Source organism: Pygocentrus nattereri, chromosome 1, assembly GCF_015220715.1.
Source record: "Pygocentrus nattereri isolate fPygNat1 chromosome 1, fPygNat1.pri, whole genome shotgun sequence".
Taxonomy (NCBI): Eukaryota; Metazoa; Chordata; class Actinopteri; order Characiformes; family Serrasalmidae; genus Pygocentrus; species Pygocentrus nattereri.
In genome coordinates this window covers 36,487,941-36,502,079 of record NC_051211.1, presented here as the reverse complement: position 1 = coordinate 36,502,079, position 14,139 = coordinate 36,487,941, and the positions used below count along the sequence as shown (strand labels likewise).

The 14,139-nt window shown below is 40.7% G+C and overlaps 1 protein-coding gene across 2 annotated transcripts in view; it reads right to left on the bottom strand.

Moving 5' to 3' along the window:
- Positions 1-4,178: 4,178 nt before the first annotated feature.
- The window catches only part of LOC108427072 (copine-8), a 176,206-nt gene continuing 166,245 nt past the window's right edge, over positions 4,179-14,139 (bottom strand). Inside the window, exons 19-21 of one of the 2 annotated variants that reach the window (XM_017697002.2) lie at positions 10,615-10,672; positions 9,089-9,162; positions 4,179-4,968 (exon numbers count right to left, since the gene is read on the bottom strand). In XM_017697002.2, the coding sequence (XP_017552491.1) occupies positions 4,780-4,968; positions 9,089-9,162; positions 10,615-10,672 (321 nt within the window). In that variant the 3' untranslated portion in view covers positions 4,179-4,779. The remainder of the gene's footprint in view (positions 4,969-9,088; positions 9,163-10,614; positions 10,673-14,139) is intronic. The other variant, XM_017697003.2, reaches the window with a different exon arrangement.

Here is a 14,139-nt window from a genome sequence, read left to right as displayed (position 1 = left end):
TATGATGTAAATAACATGAGTCACATAAGTGCACTTGTGCTGTATTTGAATGCTTCTGCTGCCACACCTTTACCACAATGCTGTCGCATAATTACTCATGACTCATGAAGTTACCTCTTAAATTCTAGCTTTATTTGATTCATCTTATTTGAGCAGGAAACTGATTTGTCATTTAAGAATTTAAAATGTCAGTTTGGCCCATAAAAGAACAAATGATGTTGTATATTTTTAGTGATCAGAAAGTACTAGAAATATGCTTGTGTGTTTTATTATCTGGGTTTAAAAAAAAACTAAAAATGTGGCAAAAAATGTTAAATCTGTCAGCCAATTTGGCTGTAAAGTAATGGGAAACAGATACAACCATGCATCCCTAGATCATAGGTTTACAATTACTAACTAGTCCATCTGCTAAAGCACAACAGCTCCCCTGTATCCATCAACTGAAAGAGACAACCAATCAGAGATTGTTCAGGAGGCAGGCCATTCTCAGCACAGCAATGATACCGACATGGTATGTGTGTGGCACTGGTATGAAAAGCAGTAGTGTTTCCTGCAGCCAGAACCTGACCACTGATGAATGGCTAGAAAATGGCTACCATAAATGACAAGGCGGACCAGCAAAGCAGTGGTTTCTAATAAAATGGCCAATAAATGTACACTGTGTTTAAATACTTCATCGAGGCCACTGTTTACTTGTTTGAGTGCCCGCACTCTACCACACCAGTGTCACTGCAGGGTTGAGAATGGTCCACCACTCACATAATATCTGGTCAGCTATGATGGTCTTTTTCCAGTGATAGGGGTTTAGAAGTCAGCTGACAAGTTGTGCACCAACACAATTTATAGTCAGTAACTGTAAACCCACAAAGCGCGCCTCCATAGCTAGTGTTTCTGATAAAATGGCCAATGAGTGTAAATACAAGGTAGGAGTGCTTAATAAATGCAACTTGGCGTATGTATTTTTGAGGATTTTCCATAAGAATGATCTTTTTAATGAAGACCTGTGTAAGTCTGTTTGTTTTTTTTTTTCATGGTATAAATTCCTGACAGCAGTTCAAGGCAGATTAGTGATAAACTTCATGTTACTACCTCAGGTGAGAAATATAACTCGCAATCCCACACTCCCACTCACAACAGCAGTGAGTTACATGAAAGATTCTGGAATCAGACGACGTGAGGCTGTTAACCAAAACACTTCACTACATTAAAGTCTGTGAATAATGTACAAAAAATCCGGTTAAATTCTGTATATTTGTTTAATTCTATTTGCTACATACTGTGGCATTCACATTATATAATGTTTGTGTTTGGGGTTTTCAAAGGCGCAGACCATCCAGTCCCTGTCTGGCTTTCTTTCTTTTTCAGTGCATTCTTACCCGTATGAAAGAAGAACTGTCCTATCCACGTTCATTTGTGGCTACTGTTGCTAGGTTGGACAAGCTTTAGAAAATGCTGGCAAAAGCCTCATTCGGCGTAATGATAAAGTGTAGTGCACAACTCAGATTTTATCAAAATACCTACATTTAGAATGCATTATTAATTTTAAAGTGATATTTATAACTATTAGGATAGATTGGATGTATTTAACATTAGCATGAGCACAAATTAGTCATGGTCATTTCCAACCAGCCTTATCAGCAACAGCATAGTCCAGCTGTGTAGTGTAGAATTTCAAACTGGAAACTGAATATTACTATATAGTAATTCTAAATAAGTGTAAATAAATGTAGTGCTAACATTCTCGCGTTTCGTGTGACGTCACAATGTTTAGTCGCCGCCATTTTGAGAATCAAATCAAGGGGTAGCTGCGCTGTGCAATGCCTTCAATTTGCTGTCCTTTGTGAATGATTCACCTGCAAGACACCTGTTCAGCTCAAGAAGGGATTAATTTGCTAATAATAAGTTATTTTAACCACAATTATGCTGTGCAGGGGTTGCAGGACTAGAGCTGGAATTCTGCACTAATCTGGGTCTGGGCTAACTGCACTAGCAAACTTACAAAATCACTACTGTCAAAACACAAGGTGGTTTCATTTAGTCTTATATTTAACGTCTATGGTTCTCCTTTCAAAACGTCATATATCGTCCTTTTAATATATATATATATATATATATATATATATATGTGTGTGTGTGTGTGTGTGTGTGTGTGTGTGTGTGTGTGTGTGTGTGTGTGTGTGTGTGTCCGCCAGTTTAAGTGGGAGCACTATGCAGTCTATTTTATCAAATTTGTCAAGGTAACATTTTTTCTCTTCCAAAGTAAGGTAAGAAATTTTACCATCTTTCACCTCTAGCTACGTTCATACAGAGCAGTAAAGTCAGACATTTGGTTCCAAATGTGGCGGCCACAAGAGAAAAAAAAATGAGTGTGACTGAAACCCTAGGATTAGAATAATTTACATATGATGACAAAAGCAGAGTTGAGCAGTTTCACATTATGTTGAATAGAATTTTTCCAAGTTTCTGTAAAGCCTGTCTGACTTTGCAAGAGTTTGTATGAAAAAATGCATTTGTGGACAGAGCATGGATAGATCAAATGGGCCAATACACAAGAAGGGCTACAGTGACAAATACAGGCCTCTAATTTTGATTTGTCCTTCAGTGTTTGGCATTTTATTACATTTTAACTTTTGATGCTAATGAATTACAAAAATTCTATAGTTTATGTTTTTTGGAAATGGAAAATGACATTGTTTTCATTAAGACAAGCAAATCAGAAGGCCAGACCATGACCAAAGATGACAAGTCACAGAAAATCACAGGATCTATTAGTTCTGGAGGAAAGAATAAGAGGGGAGTGCAGGTGGCCAGTTATTTTAAACCACACTCCCCAGCTTTGGCTCGCTTTTCACTTTGAATTGACTTTTAAGACTGTATGCGTTACTGGTGGCTAAAATCTCAAAAAACAGGATCGTTTCTAAACATTGGTGGCCTAAATAACATACTATTTGGTGGCCACCACACATCACCCACCCCAATCATATTCTTTTGTATGTGAGACTAGAAAAAGAATAATACTTACATAATACACGGTAAGAAAATTGCTGGACTCACTGCGGAAAATTATATAAAAAAATAAATACAAGGGGTCAATACGTGACTTCATATACCGCGTACAGCTAGAAACGACCCTGGATGTAACTGTGTACATCCAGGTTTCTTGCTTGTTTGGGTGATTTGTGACGTCAGGTTTGAGGTTGTGCAGTACAAAAAGAGACCAGTTAAGTAAGACTTAATAATAGCTGCTTTCTGAAATAATCTCATTCATTCGAATATTACTGAAGATGTTCAGCTTCTTTGATACTGAAATACACTGACGTCCTCCATGTAGGACACTGAGGTGAAATTCAGAGCTGTGCTTTTGTTTATATCTTTGGGCATATCTGGCAACTCTGATTAGGATCAAATATAAAAAGTTACTATATTATCTGGTTCACAAAATTGGAGAATGATTCACAAACCTATAAAACACCAACATAATGATATAATCAATGTGGACAGACAAAAACAAATGGAAGAAAAAAATGGCATCTGTGTTTTTGACCACTGGGCTCATAGTCTCAAATCTTATTTGAGAGCAGCTGCTAGAGTTTCAATGCAATGGAACGCACATCTACACACACACACACACACACGCACTCACACACACACACACACACAACCACGCTTGTGCCAGGGCGATGTGACAGAAAGAAAGAAAGAAAGAAAGAAAGAAAGAAAGAAAGAAAGAAAGAAAGAAAGAGAAAATTAGATGAACTCGAACATGCATCACAAATCTGAGCTGGCTGTTACTCCACGCCATGCAAGAGATACGCTTTTTGTGTGACGCTAAATTGTCGCGGCAACCTGACACGCGTGGCAAAGACAACACGCGGAGAGAATTCCAAAGTATTCCAAAGTTCATATTGAAAGTTTTACGCATATAAAAGTATCCAACAGTAAGAAAAATCATCAACATGTAAACACTGAGTGAGAGCTTAGAGAGATAGAGGGGGGGGGTAGAAAAGAAAGAGGTGTTGAAAGAGAAATAAAAACCTATATAGAAAGAGAAAAGAGTGAAAAAGAGACACAGAGAGCAAAGGAGAGATGAGATAGTGAGAAAAAAGATAAAGAGAAAAAAGAGATAAGAAGCACAGGATAAAGAGAGAGAGGAATGAGATAGAGCACAAGAAAGAAATAAAGAGAAGGAAGATAGAGAGGGAAAGAGAAACAGAAAGAGTGAGAGAAATTATAGAGAGAACAAAAGAGAAGGAGAGAGAGAAGTAAAGAGAGAGAGAGGAAGAGAGAGAGGAATATACATAAGTAAGAGGAAATATCTATTTCCAAAAGTTATTTACAACAGTCGAGAGTTGATTCGTGGCCAGAGGAAGATGACCCTCTGCCCTTCTCCTGGAAAAGCGTGCAGGTCCAAGAGAGGCTGTCTCATTCCTTCTTTTTCTCCTTTCAGTCCCAGAGTGAGCCAGAAAGAAAGTCAGACTCTTGTCTGTTGTAGTAATGAGGCTACAAGAGATAAGCTAGCCGGGTTCTGAGGCAGAGAGTGAGAGAGAGAGAGAGAGAGAGAGAGAGAGAGAGAGAGAGAGAGAGAGACCGACCGACCCTGACAGAAGAACGCTTGTAATGGAAGTAAATCTGCCCTCACTGGCTTTGTCTGACCACGCTATCTTCCATCTACTGCCCATAGTGCAACGAGAGAGACAGATAGAGAGGGGCAAGCAAGCCCCTCCACATCACTGAGTGATTCAGAGTGAGTGATAAGAGATAGAAACGGACTATAGCAGATCAAATCTGGGTCTGGAGTGGATGCCCCGGGGGCGTGTAGGGAGGGGGCGCAGGTGAAGGTTTGATGCCCCTGGTCCTCATGTAGGACAGGAACTGGTCAGGGATCTCAGCCAGAACATCCTTTGCCAGCCGGGCCATGCTGAGGATGTGGTTCCCCGTGCGGTCGATGTAATCTCGGAATGGGACAAACTGTGAGAAACAGAGAAAAACGACCATTTAAATCAGAATATTTTGAACATTCTGGATAGAAACACAAACCTCTTGGGACAGTATGAGAATGGTAATAAAAGCAGAAGTAAAGCCAAAAGGCAGTGATTAACAAATTCTATTTAACTGGTATTTAAAAGAAAACAATACAAAAACATTTAATGTTTTACCTTATGAAGTATACTGTTCTTTTGTAAATGCTTATTCAAAACTGAATGCCCGCAGCATATTACAAAAAGCTGGGACAGGCAAGGTGGTCCTTGGGGTCCAGGACCCCCTAATGTCCCGCTGAATGTCTTAAAATCAAAATTCTGGGGGTTCTTGAAAATAAACTTATTTTGAAGTTGTGCTGTTTGTTGAAAAATAGACACTCAAATACAAATTTAGGGAAAGCTCATTGTTGTGAAATCCTATTTCACAACTGGTCAGCTTCTAGCTTTAATATTCTTAACCATCTAGGCAGCTCTGGTCTGCCACAGGGTTAATTCAGCCTGTTGGTCCTCCATAGCTTAGCAACTGTAACTATGCCTGGATTACCCTGGAAAAAACTTTACAATATACTGTAACATTGTAAAACATAAAAATCTGCTAACTTGTAATTTCACAAGAGATCAGTGGAAGAAGTGAATTGCTTCTCATTTCTCAAACTGAAGACACTAGATAAGATGTGTAAGATCCCGAGTAATGTGAATAAGACCATATTACAAAACCAGCGCATTTCCAAAGAAGAATTATAACCAAATATTTTGGTGCCGTTGAAGCATCAGTGCCACTAAGGCAAGTAAATTAACATTTTTGCAACAAAGAACACAGCAACATGGATCCCCTAACTACCAAAGAGTATTTTGCACACTGGGGACAGGAGCATGTCTATCACCTCTTTCCGTTTAAAAGCACTTAATAACTGTTTGGGGACTGAAGGCACAAATTAATCCAGTTGCATGTGAAATGCAGCTTTATTTGCTGCTTGTTACTATAGAAGAATGTTCAAAAATAGTGTGTTTGGTGGTGCATGATGATTGGTTGGAGGGCACTGCCTCACTAGACAGTCCACTGATGATGACTGAAGAAACACAAGTGCTTCCATGTACCTGTGAAGGTTCCTGCAGTAGAAACATGCGCATAATCTACCAATAGTGCAACACCACAAGTCAAAAAAATCTACTGGTTCCTGGATTGGCAAAGTCCAAGCATTAAACTGGTTGTGAAAGCACCTGTTTTACTTCTTTAAATGTACCACCATCTACTACAATAATTTTCCAATAGATAACTGCTGCTAATGGTTTTGTTTATATGCTGTGTGCTGTGTGTATGCATCTGTTCTTTGTTAATTAACTATGAAAAAATGACAATAAATTGCAAAGATTTTGGAAGTGACTGACAACCACATCAAACTTGTCCAAAAAATAAGCAGCACTGGCACAGGAGAGAGGGAGATTCTAATGAGCCTAGCACAGTAAACACTCCACAGAGAGTAGAAGAGGGCCTTAACCGGCTGTGAGTGAGTAGAGTTGCTGACAGCAGTGTGGCACGCTGACAAAGAAAGAAGAATTTGTCCACAACTCTGGAAGAAATTTGCAATGCTGATTTGAAAACAGCAATTATCCAACATAGATGGCATTTAAGCAGCCGAAGGGTACGGAATGCGCATAATAGTACTGCTGAGGCATCAAACACACAACGCCAATCAGGTTAAAAGCCTCTCGAAACCAGAGCCAAATTATCTTAAGAGTTACAGCTTTTAACTTAGAGTGCTGCTCTACCGCTTAACACTGAAAGAAGGGACCCAAAGTGAGCAGATGGAGTGGGGTGTGTGTGGGGATGTGGGTGAAGACACAGTCAGTCAGGCAGGCCTTTAAGGCCCACTATGATGAGTAATCAGATCAGAACTTTCCTCATGTTTGCGTGGCTGCTCAAAGGCAAGGAAGGGAATGCAGTGTGATAATGTTGGCTCTTTCTCTTACATTGTTGAAAAGGAGGCAAAAAAGAGAGAAAGAGATGAAGTCGTGACAGAAAATTCTAGAAGGATGTTGATGCTCGCATAATTGAGAAGCAGAAGGGTGTTAAAGTCTCCCTCCATCTGCTCTGATGAGTGCAGGGGTCTAGAGCAGAACACAGGCCAGGCAAACAGTCTGAGGGTGAATGTTTCAGGCACAGATATAATAACAGTCAAATATTTGGACACACATACTTATTATGAATGTTTTTCATTTTTAGTATTTTAGTCATAGAACAATAGGACATCAAAACTATGAAATGACACTGTGGCATGCGCCCGCCCCCCCGGGCCATGGTGATGACGGCCACAAGAGCCGGCAGGAATTCAGGCCCAAACACTCAGCGGCGAAGAACCTCAGAGAGGACGCATGGAGCATGGAGGGGGTGGAGCGCAAATCCCACACTCTCCCGGTGGACGCGAGTCACAGGAGTGACAGCGGGAGGAGGAGGACGACGCTGGTGCCGGCACCAGAGGAAGGAGCGAGTCCCGAGCTCTGCCGCCCAGGCTCTGCCCCCTGTTACGCAGTGAGGCCACTATGTTCGAGCCAGGCAGCCGAGCTGCCAGCTGGGGGCAGTAACAGGGAGGCGGAGTGGTGGGCTCTCGTTCCCTCTTGGCTCTGGTGCTCCTTTAAAGAGCTGAGTAGGAACAGGGCGAGAGGGACAAGCAGCAGCAAAAAAGACTGAAGAGCTTGAAAAGCTCGAGGCAAAGACTGAAAAGTCTAGCTTAAGCCACTGATAAGTGGCCAGCATAGCTTTGGTTTTAGTTGTTTGATTTGTGTATATTTAGTGTGAAAATAAAAGTAATGGCTGCTGCAGCGCTGAACCCTGCCTTCAGCGTCCTCCTTGAGCCCAGGGTAGCACAAGCCATGCTACAGACACATTTGGAATTATGCAATCATCAAAAACGTTGTGGTTGTAGCGTCTAAAAGGATGTACTGGGGAGGCCAAGATGAAAAGTTTCTGATCCAGTGGCCATTCTTTTGTTAAATTCCAAGTCAGCATCATAAAAATAGGGACAAAAACAGAAAAATACAATAATAAAGGCTAATAGTAGCCTTTAGTTAAGCCCTTTAACTTTGACTTCTCTGCAATAACCCAACTAATTATTTGCTTTACTTGGGTGGAGGGTCATCTAAAATTGTGGTGCTGGAAATAAGTTCATACATAGACATCATCTTCACTTTTTAAATACACTAATATATAGTACTATGAAGAAGTCAGAGATTACCTGTCATCAGTTTAATTGCCAGTCAGAACAGCCATCAAGTACAAGTTATTTATATTCTTTATCCACCACCCACATATAATCCAATTGCAGAACAGTAAGACAAAGCAAAAGAAGGGAAAAGACACTCAATGCTCAATGAGACTGAAAGGATGTATACTGTCAAGAAGCCCTTTCCGAGAAAAGGAAAATCGAACAAAGAAGCTGCTCTCGGATTGATCGTCCTAAACATCAATGAATATGTTTGAGGTTACTTGGATTGTGAAAAACAGAAAACGCAACCAACTTCTAAGCCTGAACTTTGGAGGAGTGGAAAAGTGGACATTTTTAAACTAATAACAAGTATCTTTACAGATGGAAGTTGTAAAGAGCTGTAAAGGAAGAAAAGTTTACATGCAAGTCTGGAAGTTTAAGAAAGCACAATTGGCCCTGCTCTCTGAGTGGGTACGTTGACTGTCCCTCTCCGCCTCATCTCTCAGTATAACTCTTGCCAACATTGCTGTTTTTTTGTTGATGTAACGTTGCGTTACCAGCACTTTCACAGATGTCTTCACATGTTGTGGAGGAAACCTCTCAGGTTGATAGCACTGTATGAAAGGGTGGACCTAACTAGTGGGTGGATTTGGCCTTGACTAAAAAAGCGCTCGATTCAAAAGTGAAAAGTCAAAAGTGTGTTGTTGCTGTAAAAAAATGTTTCGCTTCAGAGACCTTTTTGGAGTGATTACTACTGATCTGAGTGGCCGAGTGTGTTTATGTTGATTAGACCTCTCTTTTAGGTGTGTGTTCTCTCGTGTGTGTTTGTGTGTGTGTGTGTGTGTGTGTTTGCAAGTGTTTGAAGGTGCTCTAGTTCACACAGAGATAGAGGAAAACACACTGTACCTGGACAATGTCCCTCTCTGCATATCTGCCTCTTGATGAAATCCTTACTTCATCTCCGTCCAGCTCCACCATTGCTGAATACACACATATACAGAGAGTCAGATCACTAACACACAAACAAACACACACACACACACACACACACACACACACACACACACACACACACACACACACACACACACACACACACACACACAGATCACCACAGACACGGGAACTGTGTGAGGGAGAGAAACAGAGAGGCAGAGGATAGAGAGAACATGGGGTGGAAGGAAAGGCAGAGAGAGACCAGACAGCAAGAGAAACAGAAATATGCAGAGGATGGTGAGAATATGCGATGGAAGGAAAGAGAGACATCCAGGAGAGAGACAAGTCAGAGAGAAAGATGAAAAAAGAGAGAGAGCATGGTATAGAGAGAACAAGAGAAGCTAGAACAGTGCATGTGTGAGTGAATGTATGTGAGTGCAGTTGTCTTTGTTGCCGTCTCCATTCCTGCCAGCATGACGGGATAGTTGGGGGCTGCAGTGTGTGTCAGTGTGTTGTCTGTAATCTGTGCTGGAGAAAGATGCTGTTCAGTCACAGAACATAGACCCCATGCACACACACACTCTTCACCAACAGACAGATTTACACAGCAGATCACACTGAGCACCAGAATAACACAGCAGCCTCTCACAGATTTATACTCGGTCATACAGAGAGAGCAAGACAGTCAGAGAGAGAGAGAGAGAGAGAGAGAGAGAGAGAGAGAGAGAGAGAGAGAGAGAGAGAGAGATTCCTGAGATAAGATACATAATAAAATATGTAATAAAGTAATAAAAAGAAAATAAAAGGTTATAAAATATGCTCATTTTGTCTTCCTATATTGCTTTGTTTAAATTGTTATTGTAATAATAATAATAATAATAATAATAATAATAATATCATTAGTGTATGAATGTTGTCACAAGAACTATTTAATTAAATAACAAAATTGCTGTTTGTATCATGTGTCTCTATTTTACTATTTTCCTATGTCTTTTGTTGTAGTTTATTAAAATCAATAAAACCTAAATTGATCGATGCCTTAATTTAGTTTTTAAATGTAATATTTGTTTTTTCTATTGTAATTAATAACACAGTGTTCAAAAATGCAAAGACTAGAAAGGATTTATCTATAATGTACGTCATATAATATAAACTATATAAACTATTCATTCAGTAAAACCTATGTGACATATTCATGCAAATTTCTTGAGGGGTGCTCTTTTTTAAAGATTTCCTTTTTGTGCTATAAATATAAAATTATAACATAGTCATGCTGTACATGCTAAACTCATGCACAGATATAAATCAGCTTTACAGTAGGTGGATAGTGTTCTTAAGAGGGCATTTTCCCCTGGCTTTCCATTGATATGAAAAAAAAACCCGAAAAGGATTAAGAAAGCTGATGACAATACTGAGAAAAGAGGAAGTATTCAAGAGAGTTTTAAACATTTTAAAATACATAAAAAAGATGAAAACCATTAATAAAGTGATCCTACCATCAAATTCGGCCGGCCCTACGCCAACAATGATAATTGACATGGGAAGACATGAAGCCTTGAGCAAAAACAAGAAAAAAACAGATAAAAAATTTAAGCTGATTATTAACCAAAACACAAACCACTGTAACTGTCCTGTGCATGAAGTGCTTGACATCTATATAATATTGTAAATTAATCAACTTTTTTGTTCTCACAAAATATGGGAACATAAGAAATATACATCTGTATGTATTAAAGTAACGTTGGATATATGACATTTTTTGTTGATTTTGTAAGTGAAAATAAGTTCACACACCCTCTACAGAGAACACACTTACATATGGCATGTTCTGCTTATTTTAAAGCACATCTTCTGTTTATTGGCTCAGTTTAACAAATTGGGGGGGGGGGGGGGGGGGGGGGAGGCATACAATAATAAAATGTGCCATAACTTTTGCACATGCATTTTATGTTTTATTTTTTCATTCAATATGGTAAATTCAGCAGTAATAGTGGAATAAACTTTGCAGAAGTGTGGTCTCTATAGAGGTTGTGTTCACTCATTTTCACTTACAAAATCAACAAAAAGTGTCATTTACCCAGGGGTACTCTTTACTCTTGTATATAGCTGTGCATTATGGGTAGGCATGAAATATTACATATTAATAAGAAAAGCTTTTTTTTCCAGTACAGAACTTTCACACATGCCATATGATATCAAGTGAACCAATAATCTGCATGTTTTCCTCCAAAGCAATCTGCAACACATAGGGATAGATCAAAAAGTGGAACATGTGGGAAGTTGTTCCTTACAGAGGATGTGCTATTTCCACTTAATACAATCAACAAAACCTGTAAGTCGACCAGGATGGTCAAACTCTTGCACAGGAATACACTATATAGCTGGTAGTGTCCCTCTAAGAAGGCTAACCATACAACTCAGAAATAGAAATACAAATGTATTGGTGTACACTGGGCCTGCTGCATTAGTGGAACATCGTACTGGCCCTGAGTGTGACAGGTCATCCATATGGATGAGGCCTTGCTGCTCGGGCTGCCTGGACGCCTCTGTGGCTCTGGCATGAAAAAGTAATAGGGACTCCTCAAAGAGCAATTTCTGTGACACTTTTTATATGACAGCGATTGGCAGAGGTGAGAGAGCGAGAGAGAGTGGGAGACAGACAGAGAGAAAGACAGAAAAGAGAGCGTGCACGCATGCGTGTTTCATTAGGAATGATTGATCTGAGCGGAATTGCGCTGCTCACCCAATCCATCAATCTTACTTATTTTCTTTCAAACAGAAAAGCCTGTCCTGGTTACACAGCTCCATCTCTTCTGATAAAAACAGGTGGCCCAGTGTTGATTTTGACTATAAATATTTACTGTTGAACTTTTATTTCATGACTAAATTGTAATGACACATTGTAACGTTAATTAAAAAATATTGACAACAAAAATTTGGATGAAATCTCTGTTCATTATCCCCTGATGAGTAAAGACAAGATAAAATAGCTGGCTCTGTTTGGGCAGACAACCTAGATCACAGTAGCCATGTGGGTGTTGGATGATTTTTTTTTCCTGTTCAGTGCAAATTCCAGCCTCCAGCATAACAACTGTGAGAAAGCTAACCGTCGTACCAGAGTCTATTAATAAACCTAGCTAGGTTAAAAATTCGAACCAAGCTATTAGTTGGCCTATCGAGTGATGAGTGCCTCATCTTCACCAGCAGCCTGTCAGGTGAGAAGAAAGAGGTGAGGCGATCTGAGGACACTTTCAAACCCGAAAGACTGAGTTTATCATTCCCACTGAAAATGAAGTACCATGTGGATTGAGCATAGGAAGACACCACCAACATGATCCACCTGAAGACACACCATCTCTCAGCGTCTGCTAAGGTAAATATCAATTACGCACAATGACTGATTTAATGACATTTGGCAAATGTAATGTTATGATTCTACACTCTTTTTGATGTTTGTACAGGTGTTTTGGGTTTGAGCACCTTCAAAGGTTGCTGTGATATCCTTTCATACTTAATGTGCTAGGCTGAAAAAAACAAAAGACATGAAGCCAATCAACACAAAAACAGAAAAGAAACACAGAAATCTCCAAAATGTATTAGTTGCAAGCACCACTGAGTGCTGTTGAGAGCAGCCAGGAGGCGGCACCTAACCCAGAGGTAAAAAAAGTCCAGTCCGGAAGCACTTCTGAGAGCTGTGGAGAGAGGTGACGAGATCAGCAGCACCACTGAGTTAAGCGTCCCCTCCTGTCCACCCTCCGCAGCAGTGCAGCCTCCTGGTTGCTCATCATGGCGCTCAAAGACGCACAAACATTTTGGGGTTTTCTGCCTTCTTTCTGGAATCCTATTCTCTTAATGGGCATTATGTCTTTGGTCCCTTTGGCCAGGTGGTAAACCCTCTAGCTAGCACACTGAGTATTGGAACCCTCTAGCTAGCACACTGAGTATTGGAACCCTCTAGCTAGCGTACTGAGTATTGGAACGCTCTAGCTAGCGTACTGAGTATCGGAACCCTCTAGCTAGCGTACTGAGTAACGGAACCCTCTAGCTAGCGTACTGAGTATCGGAACCCTCTAGCTAGCGTACTGAGTATCGGAACCCTCTAGCTAGCGTACTGAGTATTGGAACCCTCTAGCTAGCACACTGAGTATTGGAACCCTCTAGCTAGCGTACTGAGTATTGGAACCCTCTAGCTAGCGTACTGAGTATCGGAACCCTCTAGCTAGCGTACTGAGTATCGGAACCCTCTAGCTAGCGTACTGAGTAACGGAACCCTCTAGCTAGCGTACTGAGTATCGGAACCCTCTAGCTAGCGTACTGAGTATTGGAACCCTCTAGCTAGCGTACTGAGTATTGGAACCCTCTAGCTAGCGTACTGAGTATCGGAACCCTCTAGCTAACACACTGAGTATTGGAACCCTCTAGCTAGCACACTGAGTATTGGAACCCTCTAGCTAGCATACTGAGTATCGGAACCCTCTAGCTAGCACACTGAGTATTGGAACCCTCTAGCTAGCATACTGAGTATTGGAATTCTCTAGGTAGCACACTGAGTATTGGAACCCTCTAGCCAGCACACTGAGTATTGGAACGCTCTAGCTAGCGTACTGAGTATCGGAACCCTCTAGCTAGCGTACTGAGTAACGGAACCCTCTAGCTAGCGTACTGAGTATCGGAACCCTCTAGCTAGCGTACTGAGTATTGGAACCCTCTAGCTAGCGTACTGAGTATTGGAACCCTCTAGCTAGCACACTGAGTATTGGAACCCTCTAGCTAGCGTACTGAGTATCGGAACCCTCTAGCTAACACACTGAGTATTGGAACCCTCTAGCTAGCACACTGAGTATTGGAACCCTCTAGCTAGCATACTGAGTATCGGAACCCTCTAGCTAGCACAGTGAGTATTGGAACCCTCTAGCTAGCATACTGAGTATTGGAATTCTCTAGGTAGCATACTGAGTATTGGAACCCTCTAGCTAGCATACTGAGTACTGGAATTCTCTAGGTAGCATACTGAGTATTGG